Source organism: Canis lupus, chromosome 9, assembly GCF_011100685.1.
Source record: "Canis lupus familiaris isolate Mischka breed German Shepherd chromosome 9, alternate assembly UU_Cfam_GSD_1.0, whole genome shotgun sequence".
In the NCBI taxonomy this organism is placed as follows: Eukaryota; Metazoa; Chordata; class Mammalia; order Carnivora; family Canidae; genus Canis; species Canis lupus.
In genome coordinates, this window is record NC_049230.1 from 11,667,576 (window position 1) to 11,688,143 (window position 20,568).

Sequence of the window (20,568 nt, forward strand, 5' to 3'; positions counted from 1 at the left end):
CCTCATTCACACTTAACATCTGACTTCCATGTGCAGTTTTACCCTTGACCTTGATAGAGCAGGAGAAACGTGCTTAGATAATCTCTGATCAAGTTAGAAATATTGTTCCCTGAACTGAGGCCAGACAACAGAGTCTACTAAGGGAGCGTGACCCCATGAGCAGGGGAGAACCGAGTCACGAGATAGTGATAGCTCCACGTCCATGTCCTTTGCCAGCCCAGAAAAATGCACACCAGTTTGCCACAGAGCTAGTGCAGATCCTGCACCCTGGTCAGTGCCTGACTTCTTCACCCCCTGGCCATGATGCCCGATCTAATACATCAGAAGTTACAATGTTTCTCAGAAATTGGAGATCAGGGGTGTCTGAGGGCCCCAGTCAGTTGAGCAATCAACTCTTGATTTGGGCTCAGGTCATGATCTCAGGGTTGTGAGATCGAGCCCCATGTTGGGCTCCACACTCGGCAAAGAGTCTGCTTATTCCTCTCCCTCTGCTCTTCCTCTCCTCTCCGCCCCATCCCCCACCGCCTCTTCTCATAAATAAATAAATAAATAAATAAATAAATAAATAAATAAATAAAAAATCTTAAAAAAAAAAAACTGAGGACCAGTTAAAATTTGATTCCAGATAAAAAGAAGGAGCTCATCCAACAAGCCCTACAAATGCCCACCACCAGACCCAGCAGAGTGAAGCAGATGGCAAGAGTATCATCTTGGGGGTCTCTCACTTGGACTGGACTTTTAGGCCACGATGTGCTCTGGAAAGCGGTCCCTGTCTGACATCCCCCTTTCCCATACTTTATCACTTTTGTCCTGCTCATAAATAGTATCTAACTTAACCCAGTGGGCTACAGAAACCAAGAAGCTGTGATATATCTAGGAAACGCATATTTCACAATTATTTACCAGGTCCTGGGGTCTGTTCCAAGCACCGGGGTAGGTCCTAAGGGGTAGGTCCTATTATTGTCTTCAGTAACAGATGGGTGGATGGCAAAGACCATAAGAATCTCCCACCCCAACCACAGGGGAGAGACCTCTGATCTGAACCCACAAGCCAAAGTGTGTCTGAGGATTCCTGACTCCAGCAAGGAAAGTGGGCGGTTAAAGAGCACAATTAACGTACATGGGCAGCTTCACTGTCTGGGCAGGCAGCTCACGGCAAAGACGCAGTGGTCTGAGCCCTCAGCAGGGCAGGGCGGCCTCCTTCCCCAGACCTGCGCTTCCCTCCCCCGCGGTTCCCCCTTAGGTAGAGGAGCCAGGTGTTCAGGCCTGGCCTGCCTCTTCCCCCAAAGGGAAATGAGGTGGGGGAGTATAAACGACTTCACAAGCTATCCGGAGAAAGTCTAGCATGTGTCCTCCCGTGATTCATTTGGGTGGACTACTTTCCCACCAAACTAAATGCAAAAGTTCAGAGTCGGTGATTGGGAGGCCCCTCCCTCCTCGAGTGCGGGAGAAATTTCCTCTTCGTAAAAGGGCAAGCACAGTTGGAACCAAACTCCATCCAAACAGGAAATCACCAACATTCTAGGTAAAGTCGGGGCCTTCCTTTTAAAGGACAAACTTTTTTATTCCTTAAGCGGGTGTTTCCTCGGCGCGCTGGGCAGGTAGTGGCTGTGGACCTAGTGTGTGCCCCGGGGGCAAGGGAGGAAGACGGGAAAGACAACACACACACACACACACACACACACACACCTGGCAAATCTTACAAAAGAAAGACTTTCGGGGGAACTGTCTTTTTTCTAAAAAAGAGGAGAATGAGAATAAAAGGTGGCACAGACACAGGCGCACACACGCGCACGGGCACGCACACACCCTGAGTCCCCCCGCCCGCACCCCCCCCCCCCCGTGCTGGGACTGAGCCCCCGAGCCGGAGGCCTGGGGCGAGGGGGATGGGCGCGCCGAGCGGCCCGGGTGACAAGGTGCAGGGGCAGAGCCCGCAGCGGCCCCGGGAGTTGGCTGGCGAGCTTGCGCCAGAGGCAGGTGCCAGCTGCGAGTGGGCGGAGGGGCGGGCGCGGGGCCAGGCGGGGGAGGCCCGGCGTCACCTCTGCCTCTAGGAGTCGGGCGCGCAGCAGAGCTCGCCCGGAGCCGCCGGGGGGCACGGGCGTCCCCGCCACCCGCAGGAGGAGCCGCGGCCGCGGTCGCCGCCGCCGCCCAGCGACAGCATCCTCTGGACAGACGCCCCAGGCTCCGCGGCCGCCTCCCCCCGCCCGCTCCCCGCGCTCCCGCCCCCCGCCGCCCGAGCGCCCGCGGGGGGGCAGCCGGCACCCGCGCCCCCGGCCCTTCCCTGCGGCGGGCTCCTGGCGGGCGGCGCGGGGACAGGACACCAGGTGCGGGAGGCAGGGCCCGGGAGGCACCGGCCCGGGGTCTCCCCTCCGCGCGGAGAAGGGACGCCCGCCAACGCCGCGAGCACCCCCCAGCCCCGCGCCGCGGGTCCCCGGGTTCAGGGGCGACACCCCTCAAAGGGGGCACGGCGCGACCCCGGCCGGCCCTCTGCGCCCGGCGCCCTCCCGGGTCCCCGGAGACGCGCGCGCCCCGGCGGGGCCATGCCCGGGCTGCGCCGGGACCGCCTGCTGACCCTGCTGCTGCTGGGCGCGCTGCTCTCCGCCGACCTCTACTTCCACCTCTGGCCCCAGGTGCGGCGCCAGCTGCGGCCCCGGGAGCACCCGCCCGGCTGCCCGTGCGCCCGCCGCGCCGCGACCCCCGCCCCGGCCCCGGCCCCGGCCCCGGCGCCCGCCTCCCCGGCCCCCCGCGCGGCCGCGCGCAACTTCTCCCGAGCGGGGCCCGGGACCGAGCGGCGGGGCGGCCGCGGCTCCAAGCTGCAGGCCCTCTTCGCCCACCCGCTGTACCGCGACCCGCAGGAGCCGCCGCTGCTCGGGCCGGAGGACCCGCTCCTGGCCAGCCAGGAGGCGCTGCGGTACTACCGGAGGAAGGTGGCCCGCTGGAACAGGTGAGGACCCCGCCGCGCCCGGTCCCCACCCCGGCCCCCACCAGCCGCCGCGCACCGCAGCGTTCAGCCCCGAGCGCATCTCAGCGGGAGAAAAAGTTTCTGTGCCGGTAGCACCGCCAAGAACTGCCCCGGCCTCCCCTCCCCTCCCCTCCCCCCCCCGGAGCCCCTAATCCACTCCTTGGCCCCACTTCTGTTCCCGGCGCCGCTGCCCCCTCCGCTTTCTCCTTGTCCCCACGTGGGACCTGGGTGGTTGCGGAGCGCGTTCCCAAACAGCCCAGCTCCAGAGCCGGTTTCAGTTCCGCACTTAGCTTTGGACCTGGGTGCCTTCCAGAAAGCAATGCTACTCCCCTGGAAACCCAGCTCATTCTCTTGACTTACTCCTCTGCCCAGGTCAGAGATCACAGGAGGTCAGCTGGGGCAGAGAGAGTAAGTCGTTCCTACCCCCGCCCCCCCCCCCCCCCCCGTTCTATTTAAACCGTGGCTGTCCCCCTGGTCGATGCTCTAACTTTGAAGGTGGTTTTAGTTAGTGTTGTGGTAATTGGGGCTGATTTGGAGCTGACGATTGATGCTTTCACAGAGGAGATAAAAATCCACCTGGGAATTTTTAAGATCCAAAGCAAAATGTAGAGGGGGGGAGGGTGGAGGGGGGGGCAGAAAAAGACCCAATCTATTTAGGATTCAATGAAGAAGCTATCTTGGTAAAAAGGGTGGGAAGGGAGGTGCTTTGGAGAGGAGGGAATAGTCAATACTGATATTCCCCAGCGAATGACAGAGACCTTCACATGAGCTAGAATTCTGTTTTGAAGTACAGACTTGTCTAAATATCACTCACATCCAGAGTTCATTTTGCACCACACCCATCACTTTTCTTAATAATACAAGAGATTTCAAAATGAGATGTCATCGGATGGTTTTAGAGTCCCTGCGGAGGATGGGTAGACCATAAATCTCGGTGGAGACTCAGTGCTAGCCCAGTTTAACTGTTTGCTCATTCTTCTGCAGTCCTGAGACCGGCTGTGGCTTGAGAGAGGGAGGACTTTGGGGGGGGGGAAGGGTGGAAATGGGGAGCTATTGGCTGAACTCACTGTGGTGGATTTCGGTTGCAGCTCGGTGGCCGATGGCTTTAAGTTAGAAAGGAGGTGGCTCTCCAGTGCATTGCTAATTGCGTGGGATAACAAGGCAGTTTGGGACGGCTTCTCAGACGCTGTCATTTTCAGCATTACCTTGATTTCACCAATAACACGGGCGTCGGGATCAATGGACTAGGAAGTTTTGCCCTTAGAAAATTGTCTGTGCGTCTGTTGAAGGTTCGAGAATGAGGGGACTGTGGAGCAAAGTCACTTGCTTTTGTAAATGTAGATCAGCATTCACGCATTCACATTTCTGCGGCCTTCAACTTCTTAAGGTTACCTTGGTCCTGAAGGAAAGTCCGGGGGGGATTGTTTTGCCAGAAAAGCAAAAATCTTTCTCACCAGCGTGTCCTACAGTCGATCTTGAGCTTGATTTCTGCACCATTATGTGTCACAAAAACCCATGTTACTGCCCAGAAATGATTTTGGTCGTTTCACAGAGGGTCAGTGGGGGCTGCTCACGTTGCTGTGTTCAGAGGCCACAGCGTAGTTTCGCGCGGTTGGTTGACTGTGACAGTTGTGATATTGTATTTTCCTCTCCCTTTGGATACTTGAGGTCCCGAGTGAGGTTTCGGGGCTGTAACAGGCGAGTAAGCTGCGCTCTCAAGTGTTGAAACTTGACCTCGGACGCAGAGAACACCTACCCCCACCCCACCTGTATGGCGAACGTCAGCAGGATGATGCTACCTAGCGTAGGCGTAGGCGTTGTTACCTATGTCAGGGTTAAAGACGGAACGTGGAAGACTCATTAGCCAGTGTGAATGTGAATCACGCCCAGGGTTCTATGGTCAGAGGTAAGTCACTCGTTACCTGAAGCGAGGTGGTGCCCTGGTGAATATTCAGCGCAGGGAGGCATCGATGAAACCCACACATCTGCCACTATGTGCTACTGCGGCTACTCTGGAAGCCTCCAGAGTTCTGTGCGGACAAATAATTAGAACCGACAGCAAAGGAAGAAATAGGGAATGACCTTACTAATTGTGTATCTCTTGCACGGACGAGCCCTCCTTGTTTGCAGCCACAACCCAGCCAGTGTTGAAAAACTAGACATTTATACACCTATACGGTTGCCATCATGCCAATAATTACCTAACGTTAAGTGTTATCGAAAATAATTGTAGCGGCAAGCCATCGGCCCCACCAGGGGAGTTTCAGGGAGTGAGCTAAGCCAAATCAGCATTCTTCACCACTCGCCCAGAAGAGACCATCAATTTGAGTAATTTTTTTTTTAACCACCACACTAATAAGTAATGGTTTGAAGTCGGAAGGTGGCTTTCTACAACGTGAGCTCGTGACCAATAAAAGGTAGGTAATGACCTAGTTTCTCCCCCGACCCCCACCCCAGCACATTCCTTTCTGATTTCAGTGCAAGATGGAGCTTGGACATTGATTTGGGACATTTCTGGTTTGGGATCAATATTTGCTCATTGTAGGTCCATGTTGGGCGAAGTTGAAATGCGAAAGATGCATCGTGTGTCGTGTGGACTGTCTTGTGCTGACACTCGGCCACGTCTGCGAACTTCCCTCAACCCACTGTTTTTCCCTCGCGTCCTCTTCCTTCCTCCCTCAAGACGTAACCAAGTGTGGCACCGTCCGAGTTAAAAATGCAATCAGGGAAGTGTTTCTGTCAGGTTGTTGGTCGCTGATCGCAGCGAGCGAGACAACGCCAGGCTCCATCAGGCGTGATGACATGTGTGGCACCTGTCTTGAATAGTGAAAAGGAGACAGCAGAAGGAGCGAGGGGAGGGTGTAGACTGCAGGACTTCAGGCCATAAACCAACCAGCCAGATGAGGCCAGATGAGGCCTTTTCCTTTCAAAGTAATCATGGAAAGCAGAGGCTTACCGGGGGCACAGGTAGCTGCTCACCTTGTTGCTATTCTCTGCCTCCTAGAGGCTGGGCTTCCTGGGTTTGTGGGCTGGGTTTCTTCTCTGCCCACAGGCCGCCCAACATCTGTCCTTTGACATGTCAGAAGTGGTCCAGCTTGGCCTGGCCCTTTGCCCTCTTATCTTTCGTTGGCTCCTCTGTAACCCTCTGGTCTTGATAGGCAAGGTCAAACAGGGTCATCCCCCCTGGTGTCGAAACTCCAGCAGCTAGCACACACACGCGAGTCCCCTACTCTTTGCTTTTCTTCCTTGACATTTCCTCGGGTATCAGGAAGGTTGTATTTTCCTACAATTATAGCTTCAACATTTCTCAGGAGCATGTATGTGTGTGTATCTGTGTTTTTCCCACCAGCCCAGAGACAGGAAGCACCTGTCTTTCCCTCTCCTCCTACCTCCTTGCTGTCACCGAAAGCAAGCCGAGCCCTGAGTTGCTCTTTGAAAATCACAGCAAAGAGACTGGGCAGCTTTTCAAAAGTGACAGTTGTTTAAGGGGAGTAAATTGGCTCAAGTTTTTTCCGGGGAAGCTTTGAGAAGATCCAGCAGCAGAGGCAGGGATAGGAGGGGTGGGGGGCAGTGGAGAAGTTGCGGGAGAGATGAAAAAGAAGTCAGCTGGAAACGAGAACTGTCTGGTCTGGGAGGTTCTGAAGGCAAAGCTTCTTCCCACCATGGCATCTGTGGAATGAACAATACAATCTCTTTCTTCTCACCCCCTCCGTCTCCCTGTACCTGTACCTCTTTGTCTCTTTCCTGTTGGTCCCGTGCTGGCCCCAGACCATGTGGAGCATAGACTGGGAGCAAGCAGTTCAGCTCGCAAGGCAGATCAGTGTCCAGGTTCTCCCTCCTGGATGGAGGCCACTTGCCTTTCTCCCAGAGTCACCAGGGCCTTGGCCCCTTGTCGGATTCTTTGGCCCGGGATGCTAGGCTAAGAAAGGAAATGGCCTCCTTCAATCTGCAGATGGACCTTGACCAGACCCATGTGTGCTTAGCAGAGGGAGTGGGAATCCTAACTCCCATTTTTCTCTTCCAATTAGAGCTTTGCTTGGCTGATCTGGGAAGAGCTATTATTTTAGCGGTTTCTACATCCCTGGACTTGTAGCTGGAAGAAACCTCTGCACTCTTCTCTGAGCCACAACTCCAAACAGATGGTTTCTGAGAGGATTAATCCAGAGGCCTTTGGGGGGCCCTTCTTCTCTGTCATTCCAGAACCCAGTCTTTACCACCGTTATTGCAGCAAAGACTTACATCAGGGAGGGTAGTAGTGATGTCCATCCAAGGAAGACAGGCACTTCCTATGTCCAGTGATATCAAAACGAAGTCCCACGGCCAAGCACTGGAGGCATGTTTGTCAATGGTTCCCTTAGTCCCAACCCCAAACACCTCCTTTCATCATCCAAAGTTCTCAACAGTCCTGGGAACTCAACTGGCTAATTATTTGCATGCAAATCCCCCTACCAGAAACATGCTTGACCTGGTCCAGGTACCTCCCATACATTTGCTAACTTGGGCTTTATAGTTTCCTTAGAAGTAGGGGCATGTGGTAGACAAAATTCCAAGATGGCCCCATTAGATTCCCAGCCCTGTGTACACACACCTTCTCCTCATTATTCAACCAAATTCTAACCGAGGTACTGCTGTAAAGGGATCTTACAGATGTCATTAAACTCCCAGATGAGTTGACCTTGAGATAGAGACATTATCCAGGTATGTCTGACCTAATCACAGGGGCTTTTAATTTTATTTTTTATTTTTTTAAGATTTTATTGATTTATTCATGAGAGACACACAGAGGGGGCAGAGACATAGGCAGAGGGAGAAGCAGGCTCCCCATAAGGAACGTGATGTGGGACTCAATCCCAGAACCCCAGGATGGTGCCCTGAGCTGAGGCAGATGTTCAACCACTGAGCCACCCAGATACCCCTCACAGGAGCCCTTTAAAGGGGAGGAGTTTGGGGGTGCCTGGGTGGCTTAGTTGGTTGAGTGTTCAACTCAGTTCATGATCTTGGGGTCCTAGGATTGAGCTCCATGCTCAGCAGGGAATCCGCTTGAGGATTCTCTCTCTCTCCCTCTCCCTCCACCATTCCTCTTGCTGGGGCACACACTCTCAGTCTCTAAAATAAATAAATAAATCTTTAAAAAAGAAAAAAGCGGGATCCCTGGGTGGCGCAGCGGTTTAGCGCCTGCCTTTGGCCCAGGGCGCGATCCGGGAGACCCGGGATCGAACCCCACGTCGGGCTCCCGGTGCATGGAGCCTGCTTCTCCCTCTGCCTGTGTCTCTGCCTCTCTCTCTCTCTCTCTGTGACTATCATAAATAAATAAAAAATTTTTTTAAAAACTTAAAAAAAAAGAAAAAAGAAAAAAGCAAGGAGTTTTCTCCAGCTGATGGAAGAAAAGGAATTCATAGATTCAAAGAATGATAAAGATCTGATGGACCATTGCTGACTGGAAGATGGGGAGGGCCACGTGGCAAAGGACACTCAGGAGTTAAGACTGTCCCTTAGGCGACGCCAGCAGGGAAACAGGGACATCAGTCCCACAACCACAAGGATATGATTCTGCCAACAGCAAGAATGAGCTCGGAAGTAGATTTTTCCCCCGAGTCTCTGGACAAGAACTCAACCTGGTCGACAGCTGGACATCACCCTTGCAAAGCTGGTGCGGAGAGCACAGCTGTGCTGCGCTGGCCTTCTGGCCTCCAAATTCTGTGAGCTAACAGATGGGTGTGACTTTACGCCACTAGGTTTGTAGTAGTTTGTTACACAGCAATAGCAAACAAATACAGTGCTTCTGTTTATTTCATTTCACAGAGGATACTGGGGACAAGAAGGTTGCATAACTTGCCTTCCGAGGTCAGGCAACTAGCAAACCACAGGCAGGCTTTGAACCCAGAGGGTCTGGCTCCAGAATGCATGCCCTAACCATCAGCTCCACTACTGTGCATCCTTTGAGGTCCACAGGCCCTCTTTCCCTCTTCTGGAAAGGCTTTCCTAACTACCTCCACCCACTCTGGTCCCTCCCTGACTGTATGCATCCTCTCCATATAATACCATATTATTTTTTATGACTGGACACCATCCAGTTTCATGGTGGCTGTGTGAAGCTCCCTGTGAGAATGACTGGCCACTTGCTCCTGGCATGAAAAGCCCCCAGATAGCCCATGGTCACATTAATATATCTGCTTCATGGTTTCCCATGGGGTGGGGGCGGGGGGAGCCAGAGTAAATATCCATGAAACAAATAATTGGGAACAGACAACATCAGGATTTGGGGGCTGTTAGTAAATGGCTTGTTATCTCCTATGAAAAAAAAGCCTCAAACTAAAACAATCCCAACTGTAAAATCACCCCACTGAAGGGGTGATTTCTACTCCTCCCTCTGAAGGTCTAAGACAAAAACCACCCTACTTAGACATTCTGAAATCCGAATCTGGGGTGGGTGTTCTCTTCAAATAAAATAAATTAAATTAAATAAATAAATAAAATAAATAAAAATCTTAAATAAAATAATAAAATAAATAAATAAAAAATAAATCTTAAATAAAATAAGCTTAAATAAAATCAATTTGGAAAAAAAAAAAAAAAAAAGAAAGCCCTGAAGGAAAGTTGAGAAGGTGTCAAGTGCCAGGAAGAGGGAATTTCCTTAGCTTCCTGCACTTTCTGAGGAAGAGCAGCCAAGAAGTTTGCATGAAAGCAAGTGGGAAACACAGAGATCCTAACTTCGCCAGAGCAATCCCTGTGCTGCCCCCTTGGCAGATGCTGACCTGTGTTTTTCTTGTGATTATTCATTAAGCGGGAGGCTGACAAGAGCCTGTGGGTTCTGCTGAAGTAGGCTTGCATGTGGCCGAAAGCCCAGTGGGGATACCATTCTCAACAGCTGCCACTTGAGTGGAACAGAAGTTACCAGGCAGAGGAGCATCTGTGAACCTGTTGTTACAGGCAGGCACACACATCTATGCCTGATGAAAACCACAGCGAGGAGAAAACAAAAAAAAGGGGGTGGGAGGGGGAGCTTAGCTCTGTCACTTGGCAGCGTGTCCTATGGTTGAAATGTGAAATCAGGACAGACGGGAGTTTGAGTGCCGTGGCGATGCTGGCATCCAGGACTTCCAAGGCCAGGCACCAGGGGCGGCCAGTGGAATCTGGCTGGGGCAACAGACCACGCTAAGAATCAGAAAAAGGTCTAATTTATTGGATCCCCTAATAACAGACCAGTTCCATTTGGGAAGCCGCAGGGAAGCAGAGAATGGTGGAGGAGAAGCCAAGGACCTGTAATAAAATTCAGCAAACTATGGAGAGTAAAAGAGAAACTTGAGAAGCGTTGGCAGCGGGGACCCAGGGACTGAGAAGCTGGCCCGGGAAGAGGTGGAATTTTAGAAAACTTGGAAGACATGGGCGGGTTAGAAAAGATCTCGGCTGGCAGAAGGAAACCAGGGCTGTCTGGCCCTGGGAAGCCAAGCACCGCGCTCAGCTAGCAAACCTGCCATCAGAGCCTGGGCAAGCTTGGTGGGTCCCAGGGAAATCTGTCCGATGATGCTGACCCAAATGGAATCTGCATGCTGGGACAAAGGGTCTCTCCTGGCCCGCTCCAGTGACCCGCAGGGCCTCTGTCTCATCAGTCCAAATGGGAGTTTGCTATCTCTGACTCATTTTCTTCCCTGGCTGAATAGTTGCAAATCCTGTAGGAACCGTGCATTTATCTGCACTTCACAGCTCAGCTCGTGTTTTTCAGCTCTGATGCAAGAATGATGCTCAACCAGGAGCGGCTTTTTGTGCAGTCAGAGGCATAAGGCAGAGACCAACCACAGCTTCACAATCAAATCAAGCCCCTTATCAACCACGGGTCCGTCGCGGGGCATCTTTCACAGGCTCATTGGACCCCACTGAGTTCAAGTGATGAGGTCTGTACTTAAATGTGATGCCCCCCCAAAAAAGTGATGCCAAATTTGCATCCTGAGCATATGCTTATTTCCCCCAAGAAATAGCTTATTAGTTCCAAAAAGTATACTTTGGTTTCAAGTGACAGAAACCCAGCTCAGAGTAACGCGGGCCAGAGGAGGACATGCGGGGACTCCAGGAACCAAAACTCAGTAAAGGGCAGCTGTCCTTTCTGTCTTCCTAGTTTCAATCCCCCCCCCCCCCCCCCCCCCCCCCCCCCACTGCAGAGTCAAGTCCCTGCAGCCCTAGGGCCGGAGGGATAAACGGGTTTCTCCCAAGTTCAAAAAGAAAGATTCTGAGCTGAGATGCTGATTGACCCGGTCTGAGAAAACAGGGGGGCCAAACAGGGCTCTGATGGGTTCACCCTTGAAGGGGCGGCCCACCCCTCAACCAATCACAGATGCCAGGGGGCGGAGCCATTGGAGACTTCTTTCTGGGCAGGTGGCTCAGGATGGGGAAGAGCAGTCCTGGAAGTGGGGGGGCTTGGTGGACGGACAGCCTGCGGGGATCCTGGAGGAACTGCCCTGACTAGTGATGCTAGAACATTTCTCAGCTTAAGCCTAGGGCACTTTCTGACTCCTGTAGACACTGTTCTGGAGTTTTAAGACTTTTTTTTTTTTTATTGGCATTTTTTTTTATTGGAGTTCAATTTGCCAACATATAGCATAACACCCAGTGCTTATCCCATCAAGTGTAATTAAGACTTTTTAAAACGAAATTCAAGGGTGCCTGGGTGGCTCAGGTAGTTGAATGTCTACCTTTGGCTCAGGTCATGATTCCAGGGTCCCGGGATGGATCCCCACATCAGGCTCCACGCTCAGTGGGAAGTCTGCATCTCCCTCTCCCTCTCCCTCTGCTCCTCACTCCCACTTGGTCCTCTCTCTCTCTCTCTGTCAAACAAAGTCTTTAAAAAAATAAAAATAAAAAATAATAGCAAATTCATTGATAACACATTCCTAGCATGTGCACACTTTTTACACCAACCACTAAAATCCTCTCAAGAAGACAAGCAGCTTTATGTATTGGGGCTTACATCAACTTTACTCCCTTCCCGGGAGAGTCCGAAGAAGAAACTGATGTGGACACAGCTCATTCACAGGCTCATTCATGTCTCTGTCTCCTGAGAAGAGATTCCACTTGGAGCCAAGGTGCCTGTCCTCAGGCCTACGTTCCTTAGGAAATGAAGAGGGGAGTTTGTGGTCCCCTCAAGGCTCCCTGCCACCCTGTTTTGCAAGCATGGCACATCTTTGACCAACGTTTCTGCTTCAAAGTCTACCAGAGCGAAAATATGGGATAGTCATTTTCCAAGTGCGCTCCATGAACTTCCAGGGTGTTGGGAGGCACTTCTCAGGTCCTGCAGATGATTAATTTTCACCTTGAAAGAGTGTACTTTAAGATGATTTTGACGCAATATGAGAAAGCTCACACCCGATTGTGTTATGCACATGGCAGCACACTGAGCCTCTAGCAGGTAATTTATGCAGACAGATGGCTTCTCCTCTCTCTGTTTAACTGAGAAGTATCCTGAGATTGCAAGGTGAGCTGTTAAAAACTCCCTCCCGTCCCAACTACTTATGTGTGTTTATCAGAATTTTTTGTACTCTACTACCAAAACAATGTGTGGAAATTAATCAGGTACTGAAATTAGACTGTCTTCCATTACCCCCAATTTTGGATGCTTGAGTTCATAATCCTGTTATCCCTCTCATTCTTACTGATTAGCTTTTAAAAATAAGTTTACACATTTTACCCCATAAATTAGGTTCATAATGACAAATTATAAATTTTGTTTATTCGATACATTGGAGGCTCTGTGTAAGATTTCTTTTGTAAGGGAGGTTCCACTTCTAGAAAATTTTTGAAAACCACTGATTTGGAATTTGTGGAAATAGAATAAACATCTTTTCTTCTTTTCTCTAAAATCAGTGTGCCTAGAACCCAAATCCCGTGCCCCTCCCCGAGCTGTTCGCAGTAAGGAGAGCATAGCAGTCGCTCTCTAAATGACCACGCCCCCCATCATGGCTTTGCCAATGCTTCTGGCTACTTGAGCATAAGAGAACATCTTTTAGAGCTTGTATACTGTTTGCTTTTGCTGCACAATGAATCATTCCAAAATATAGTGACTTAAAACAAGAACCATTAAAAAAAGAAAAGGAAAAGAAAAAGAACCATTTATTAGCTCATGATTCTGCAAGTCAGCAATCTGGGCTGGGCTCAGCTGAGTGTTCTTCTGGCCTCTGCTGGGATCACTGAGACATCTGTGCTTCACTGCTACATAAGCTCTGCTCATCTTGGATGTACCTTCTCCCATAAGGTCCCGTGTCTGGGATCCTGGCTGAGATGATGATCGTGGCTCTCCATGCCCTGGTATCCCCCAGTCAGCTAATCCAGGCTTCATCACATGGTGGTAGCAGTTTACCAAGAGAGAATAGTCCCTTAGGTCCTGGCCAGAACCTGCTAAATGTAACTTCTGCTACATTTTATTGGCCAAGATAGATCAAAGGCCATGTGGGTGGGATGCCTGGGTGGCCTAGTGCTTGAGCGCCTGCCTCTGGCTCAGGGCATGATCCCAGAGTCCTGAGATCAAGTCCCGCATCAGGGTTCCCGTGAGGAGTCTGCTTCTCCCTCTGCCTATGTCTCTGCCTCTCTCTCTGTGTGTGTCTCTCACGAATAAATAAATAAAAATCTTAAAAAAAAAAAAAAAGGCCATGTGGGGAGACTCAGTCTCCTGGCCATCAAAGAGGAGGAGGTCTAGTAACTTAGTACTGTTCCACTGCATAAAGGCTCAGAGGAAGTCCCCATCACTTAGCTGTGGCAAGAGCCTGCCCCATAGGTCAGTGACAAAGAAATCTAGCATAACCCTTCAAAAATTGAAAGAAGTTGTTATGGACTGAGTTGTGTTCCCACAAACTTCATTTGTGCAAGTTCTAACCTGAAGTACACCTCAAAATGTGACTGTAGTTGAAGACTAGATAATTACCATTAAGGTGAAATGAAGTCACAAGGGTGGGGCCTTAATCTGCTATGACTGGTGCCCTTGAAAGAAGAGGGAGAGACACCAGGGATACCTCTGCACAGAGGGAAGTCCAGGTGAGGACACAGGGAGAAGACAGCCACCCTCTAGCCCTAGAGACAGGCCTTAGGAGAAACCAAGCCTGTTGACACCTTGATCTTTGACTTCTAGCCTCCGGAACCATGAGAAATAGACTTCTATTGCTTAAGCCACACCAGTATGTGGTATGTTGTTACAGCAGCCTGAGCAGACTAATCTAGAGGCTAAGTGATGGGGAATGGTTATGACTAATCTGCTGGTTTAGGCCTGGCTCCCCCTCAGCTCCTGGGGCACAGGTAAAATCATCTGTGAAATGGTCCCCTCCTCTTGGTGCAGTTCTTCCAGCTTCATGAGGCCTCTGGGCCTCCCTTCTCAACCCCCTGAGAACTCCGTCACGCCCAGACAAGACAGCCTCAATCCCTTCCTTTGGGCCAAGTGTTTGTTTAGCTCTTCATTCAGTCTCTCTTTAATCTACCTATTTATGGATAGACTTGAAGTTCCTCCTTCCCTTGGAGACCATTTCTGAGGTCCGAGGCTGATGCTTGGCTGTGTCCCTGCATCCGTCCCACAATGGTCCTAGCCTTCCCCAAGGCCACAGATGCTCTGATCGAATGGGTCCAGGACACAGCAGTTCACAAAGTGTTTAAAACTTGTTTTGTACATTTGTATTTATTTTAAAAATATTTTATTTATTTATTCATGAGAGAGACACAGAGAAAGGTAGAGACAAAGGCAGAGGGAGAAGCAGGCTCCCCGCAGGGAGCCCAATGCAGGATTCAGTCCCAGGACCCTGGGATCGCAAATTGACCCGAAGGAAGATGCTCAACCACTGAGCCACCCGGGTGCCCCTGTTTTGTAAATTTTTAAGCACTTCCTTTCATATGAACCAACATAATAATTAGAACAATGATGAAGATTGGTTTTCATTTATCAGGTGTATTAAAAGCCTGTATTTTATAAGCAAATTTCCAAAGACCATTACCCATTCACTTATCTGTAAGGCATTTATGATGATAATTGTTAATATTATTAAGGGCATGAATATGTAGAGTTCTTTCTACTTCCTGAAGCTCTTTTAAACAGTCTGTAATTAGTTCACCATAGACAAGGATGGGTCTTCAGAGCCAGTAAGAGGTTGCCCTGAGTATCCTCATGGAAAGACATGCAGTCGATCTGTGTTTTGATATAAAACAGCGTCCTTGGCCTCAGCCTGGGCTGGCCCGGCCTCAGTTGTCTGCAGTGGACTCTATGTAGGACCCCTGGGCAGCAAAGTGCTGTCTTTGTGGAGACCTTTGGAGGCCACCCCTCTCAGAGAACTTTCTGTTGAAATGAGCAAAAACCCCTTCAGTGAAACTTGATGGCATCAAAGCAACACAGGGAAAAATCTGTGTGCCATGTTTCTTATAATCATAATCATTGCATTATGATAATATCATAGTGAGAAACGGAGGTCTTCTAGTATAATTTGCTATCAGAAAATTAAATATACCATCAAGGATGGATTTTAATGCCATACACTGTTTTGCTCAGTGGCCTGGACCTCTGGGCAGAGAACACTTGACGAGACGTAGGGCGATGGCTATATGCCCGAGATGTCTGTCCCACTTCTCAGAAGCCAGAAGTCATGTCCCTAAGCCACTGGATGTTAGCATTTCCTGAGCAAGTTCTGAGAAGGGAATTTAGTCACTGGCATTTGTTTCCTAGGGATACTGTAATTTAAATTTATTCTTTCACAATTCTGGAGGCTGAAGCTGAAACCCAGGTGTCAACTTGGCAGAGGACAGCCTTCTGTCCAGAAGCCCTGGTGGAGAACCAGTTCTTTGCCTCTTACAACAGTTAGTGGCCGCCAGCATTCTTTGACCTGTGACCCTCTGCATCACTCCCAACTACTCTGCCTCCATGGTCTTATCACCTCCTCTTCTGTCTCTATGAGTCTGTGTCTTCTCCGCGTCTGCCTGTGTCGCTCTCCTATAAGGACATGTGTCATTGGATCTGGGGCACATGTGGATAATCCAAGACCATCTCATCTCAAAATCCTTAACTTTGTTACATAGGCACAGACTCTGTTTCCAAATAAGGTCACATTCACAGGTCCCAGGGTTTAGGTCATGGACATTAGGTCTTTGGGGAGACCACCCTATAGCCCACTGCAGTCATGTTCCATTATGAATACAAAGGCCGTCAGTTAGCATTGTTTTATTTTAAAAAAAAAACAACTTTTAGGGCCACCTAGGTGGTGCGTCGGTTAAGCATCTGACTTTGGCTCAGGTCATGATCCCAGGAACCTGGGATTGAGCCCTGCCTCAGGCTCCCTGCTCTGCAGGAAGTCTGCTTCTCCCTCCCTAAGCTCTTGCACTCTCTCACTCGCTCTCTTACTCTCTGTCTCTCTCTCAATAAATAGACTCTTTAAAGAAACATACATTTTTTTAAATGTTTACATAAAAGGGGATCCCTGGGAGTCTCAGCGGTTTGGTGCCTGCCTTCGGTCCAGGGCATGATCCTGGAGTCCCGGAATCAAGTCCCACGTTGGGCTCCCGGCGTGGAGCCTGCTTCTCCCTCTGCCTGTGTCTCTGCTTCTCTCTCTCTCTCTCTCTCTCTCTCTCTCTGTCTCTCATGAATAAATAAATAAATAAATCTTTTAAAAAAAAGTTTACATAAAAGATAAAAGATTATCTGATAGGTAATTACCCTAAAGATAATTATGACATATCTCATTACAAAATAAATGTAAAATAGTTGAGAAAAATAAATCAAAGGGAAAATAAGACCAGTGGAGCCTAGAGTGAAGAACTTCTCAGAACACTTCTATGAAAATCTGCCCACCCCAGAGTTAGCTGTGCTCGGGAGAACCACCAGTCATGTCTACAGGGTGAAAGCTGGCCAGTGGCCCAGAGACAGCACAGGGATTCCTGGAAATTCCCTGCTCTCCGCCTCCCTCACATCCTACACCGCAGAGGACACTATGTGGCGTAAGGACCAGGGTCCTCCAGTTGGGAAGACTTTCCCACTGGCAGCTCAGCGCATTGCCCAGCGTAAGTGGCACTGTGTCCCAGAGCAAGTCCATACAATCACGTCCCCAAGGGCCCTGCACGGCCCAGTCCCGGCACTCAGGCCGGCTGGCTTGTCATATCTAAGGAGAGAATTGGCAGCATTGAGGTTCCAGAAGAATGAATAGCAGGCACATCCTTTGGGCAGACCTCTACCAATCCTGCTTTTTTAGCAGAGCTTCTGATCGACATTGAGTGGCAGTGTATTTAGAATAAAATGCCTGAAATCACCTGGAGCGCAGCTTCTCAGAGTTGTCATTCAGCGCAGAGAAGGAGACCTGGCAATCGGCTAAACTTGGAAGTAGGAACAGAAGGTTCTATATGAAGGTTGTGGTCAAACAGGATGGGTGAGTGAATGCAAAGCCACTGACCTCCGTCCAGCGAGGAGCCAAAGGTCCAAGGGCAGGCTGGATCCTCTTTACACAATACTCTGGGATCTGCTCTGACAGACGGGCCAAAGGCTAATCAATACTGCAAAGCCATATGCCACGGCATGTGACTGCAAAAGTTGGGGCTGGAAAAACATTAGAAGAGATTATAACCAGGGATCCCTGGGTGGCGCAGCGGTTTGGCGCCTGCCTTTGGCCCAGGGCGCGATCCTGGAGACCCGGGATCGAATCCCACGTCGGGCTCCCAGTGCATGGAGCCTGCTTCTCCCTCTGCCTGTGTCTCTGCCTCATTCTCTCTCTCTCTCTGTGACTATCACAAATAAATAAAAATTTAAAAAAAAAAAGAAGAGATTATAACCAAATGCCCACCTTCGATATTAAAAAACCATCAACAAAGCAACCAGTGAATGCCTAATTTGAGCAGCAGAATTTAGTTGTGGCCCCTGCGGGTTAAACTCATTGCAAAATGTAACTGAATGAGGTGGCTTCCTGTTCTGTTATGAGCTGTAAATCCATTAAAAGGTCCGAGGAGGTCAGCCAGAAATGATGAGCTTGGATTTATGGCGGTCGTTCCGCAGCCCTTCTTTCTGGCAATAACAGAGCTAGTGACCTGTTAAGGTTACTTATAATCTGTGATATGAAAACTATTTTATCTGCATATATGAAAATGCTTCTTCCTGATTTTTCTGGCAGGGGATGCTGTGCCTAACTCATCCCCAAAATGCAGTTACTCATTAAGTGTAAAAGGCAAGCAGATGGACCAGAATGATTGCACCCCAAATAAGCAGCCGGCTCCTTCTTGCCCTTTGGGTCTCCTTTCAGAATGGCCCCCTTACAGGGGTCTTTCTCGTCCCACCGACCTAAAGGGGTCCCAGGGCCTCATTTGCCTTATTTTCATCAGGACTCTTAACAGGGCTTAACACATTCTTGTTTATTGATATGCTTAGCATATAACCTCACTAGATCAGAAGATTTTTAAGAATTGTGTTGAATTGAATGGCTATATCCGTTTCCTAACCCCCAACATCTATCACCAGTATCTTATTTGGAAAAAAGAAAAAGTCTTTGTAAATGTAACTAAGAATCTTGAGGAGGTCGTCCTGGGTAATCTGGGTGGGTCCTAAATCTTAAAACAAGTGTCCTTATAAGGAAAAACAGAGGAAGACTAGACACAGAAGAGGGGGAGACAGTGTGTCCAAGAAAGCACAGAGCAAAGTGATGTGGCCACCAGGCAGGGAATGCCAACAGCCACCAGAAGCTGGAAAAAGCAAAGAATGGAATCTCCCCCGGGGCGCCCAGAAGGAGCACAGCCTTCGGACACCTCGATGTCAAACTCTTGAACTGCAGAACTGAGAGAGTTCTGGAGTTTCTGGAAAGCCACCAACTTTGTGATCATTTGTTACCGCAGCCCTGAGGAGCCTAACAGAAGGACAGAGGCTTGCTTGCCTCTTTGGCAACATAACCCGGTATCTAAAAGGCTGGCTTGTACATAGTAGCTGCTTAATAAATGTTTGGTAAATGAGTGAGAAAAAGAGTACTTATGAGGCTTTGTAGTTAGGGCAGTTCTGGGTTTAAATCCTGGCGCTGCTGCTAGCTGCTGAAAGGCCTGAGGCTCCTCTTCTGGAGACCCAGGGTCCTGGGCAGCAGTGTGGGCTGTAATACCCACCCCGAGGGGTATCAGGGGGGCCGAGTGAGGTCAGGTATGTAACACACTGAGCAAGGGGCCTGGTTCCCATGGCACTGAGTTGCCAACAACAAATTGCCACCCAATGGTCCTTTATTCCTTCGTGTTCCATATGGGTTACTTGCTACCTTCTGGATCCAGCCTTATGCATTTACATGTGATACTTGGGTTGATGATGAAGCAGCAGCAGCAGCCTTGCTCAGCTCCCAGTGCCAGGGAAGGGCACCACTGCTTCCAGCCCAGCCAGTGCCCTGGCTTGCCTTGGCCACATCTGGTGCTTCCAGAGAGAGAAAATACAGTATTGATCTCTCCACAGTCCCCTGGGTGTCAGACACCCCGTGCTTGCCAATGGATAAAACACAGAACTGGGTCAATGTGCAATTAGCCCACCTCTTTCAGAAATCACATTGCTCTCCACCCCACACGCACGCTTCTGAGTAAAAACCAGTCAGCTAATGTTTGCTCAATGACATGACTTGAAATGACAGGAATCATGCAGATTCCAAGAATAACAGATTTTTTTCTTTTCTTTTCTTTTCTTTTCTTTTCTTTTCTTTCTTTTCTTTTCTTTTCTTTTTCTATTTTTCTATTTTTCTATTTTTCTCTTTTCTTTTCACAAAGCAATTTCTTCAGCCAGTTGAACAGGCTGCTCTCTGCTCATTGCAGACCTTTCCCTTGCAACCGAGCCTCCAGTGAGCCAGTGACATTGGCAGTAGCTGAAACCTGAGGGGCACTTACTGCAGGGGTGGGGGGTGAAGGGGGTGCATTGCTTCCTTCATCAACTATCTTAGTCAAGGGACACCTCAGTGGCTCAGTGGTTGAGCATCTGCCTTTGGCTCAGGTTGTGATCCTGGGGTCCTGGGATCAAGTCCCACATCGGGCTCCCTGCAGGGAGTCTGCTTCTCCCTCTGCCTGTGTCTCTGCCTCTCTCTATGTGTCTCTCGTGAATAAATAAATAAAATCTTTAAAAAACCTATCTCAGTTAATCATCACAACAACCCCGTAAGAGAGGTACTATTATTGCACCCATCTTCAATTGAGCAGAAGGGCTCAGGCAGGCTAGGTTACACAAGAAACTGCACTTCAAAGGCAGAAATTCAACATTGACTTAGATAGGGTCCTGGCTGCATCTCTGAAATGAGATTCAAGTGCAGGAGGCCCGAGGGTGGGGGGCCGTGCTCTCAGAGTGCACCCTTGTATTGGGACCCACAGGTGGGCGAGCCAGAAATGCTCCCAGCCCTCTGCTATGGACACGCCAATCGCTGCGGTCTTCCCAGAGGGCAGGTTGGCAATAAGCACCAAAGGCCTTTGCAAAAACAGCTCAACTCATCAATCATTTTGCACCGTAGGCCCGTTTTTTTTTATTTTTAAATTTTTTATTTATTTGTTTTTATTTTATTTATTTATTTTTTAAAAGATTTTTTATGTATTTATTCATGAGAGACAGAGAGAGAGAGGCAGAGATGCAGGCAGAGAGAGAAGCAGGCTCCATGGGGGGAGCCTGA

At 49.8% G+C, this 20,568-nt stretch overlaps 1 protein-coding gene across 1 annotated transcript in view; it reads left to right on the forward strand.

Annotated features, from left to right (window-relative positions):
- The first annotated feature begins 2,540 nt into the window (after positions 1-2,540).
- Positions 2,541-20,568, forward strand: part of FAM20A (FAM20A golgi associated secretory pathway pseudokinase) — a 49,009-nt gene continuing 30,981 nt past the window's right edge. Inside the window, exon 1 of the mRNA XM_038546774.1 lies at positions 2,541-2,944. Coding sequence (XP_038402702.1) covers positions 2,541-2,944 — 404 coding nt within the window. The remainder of the gene's footprint in view (positions 2,945-20,568) is intronic.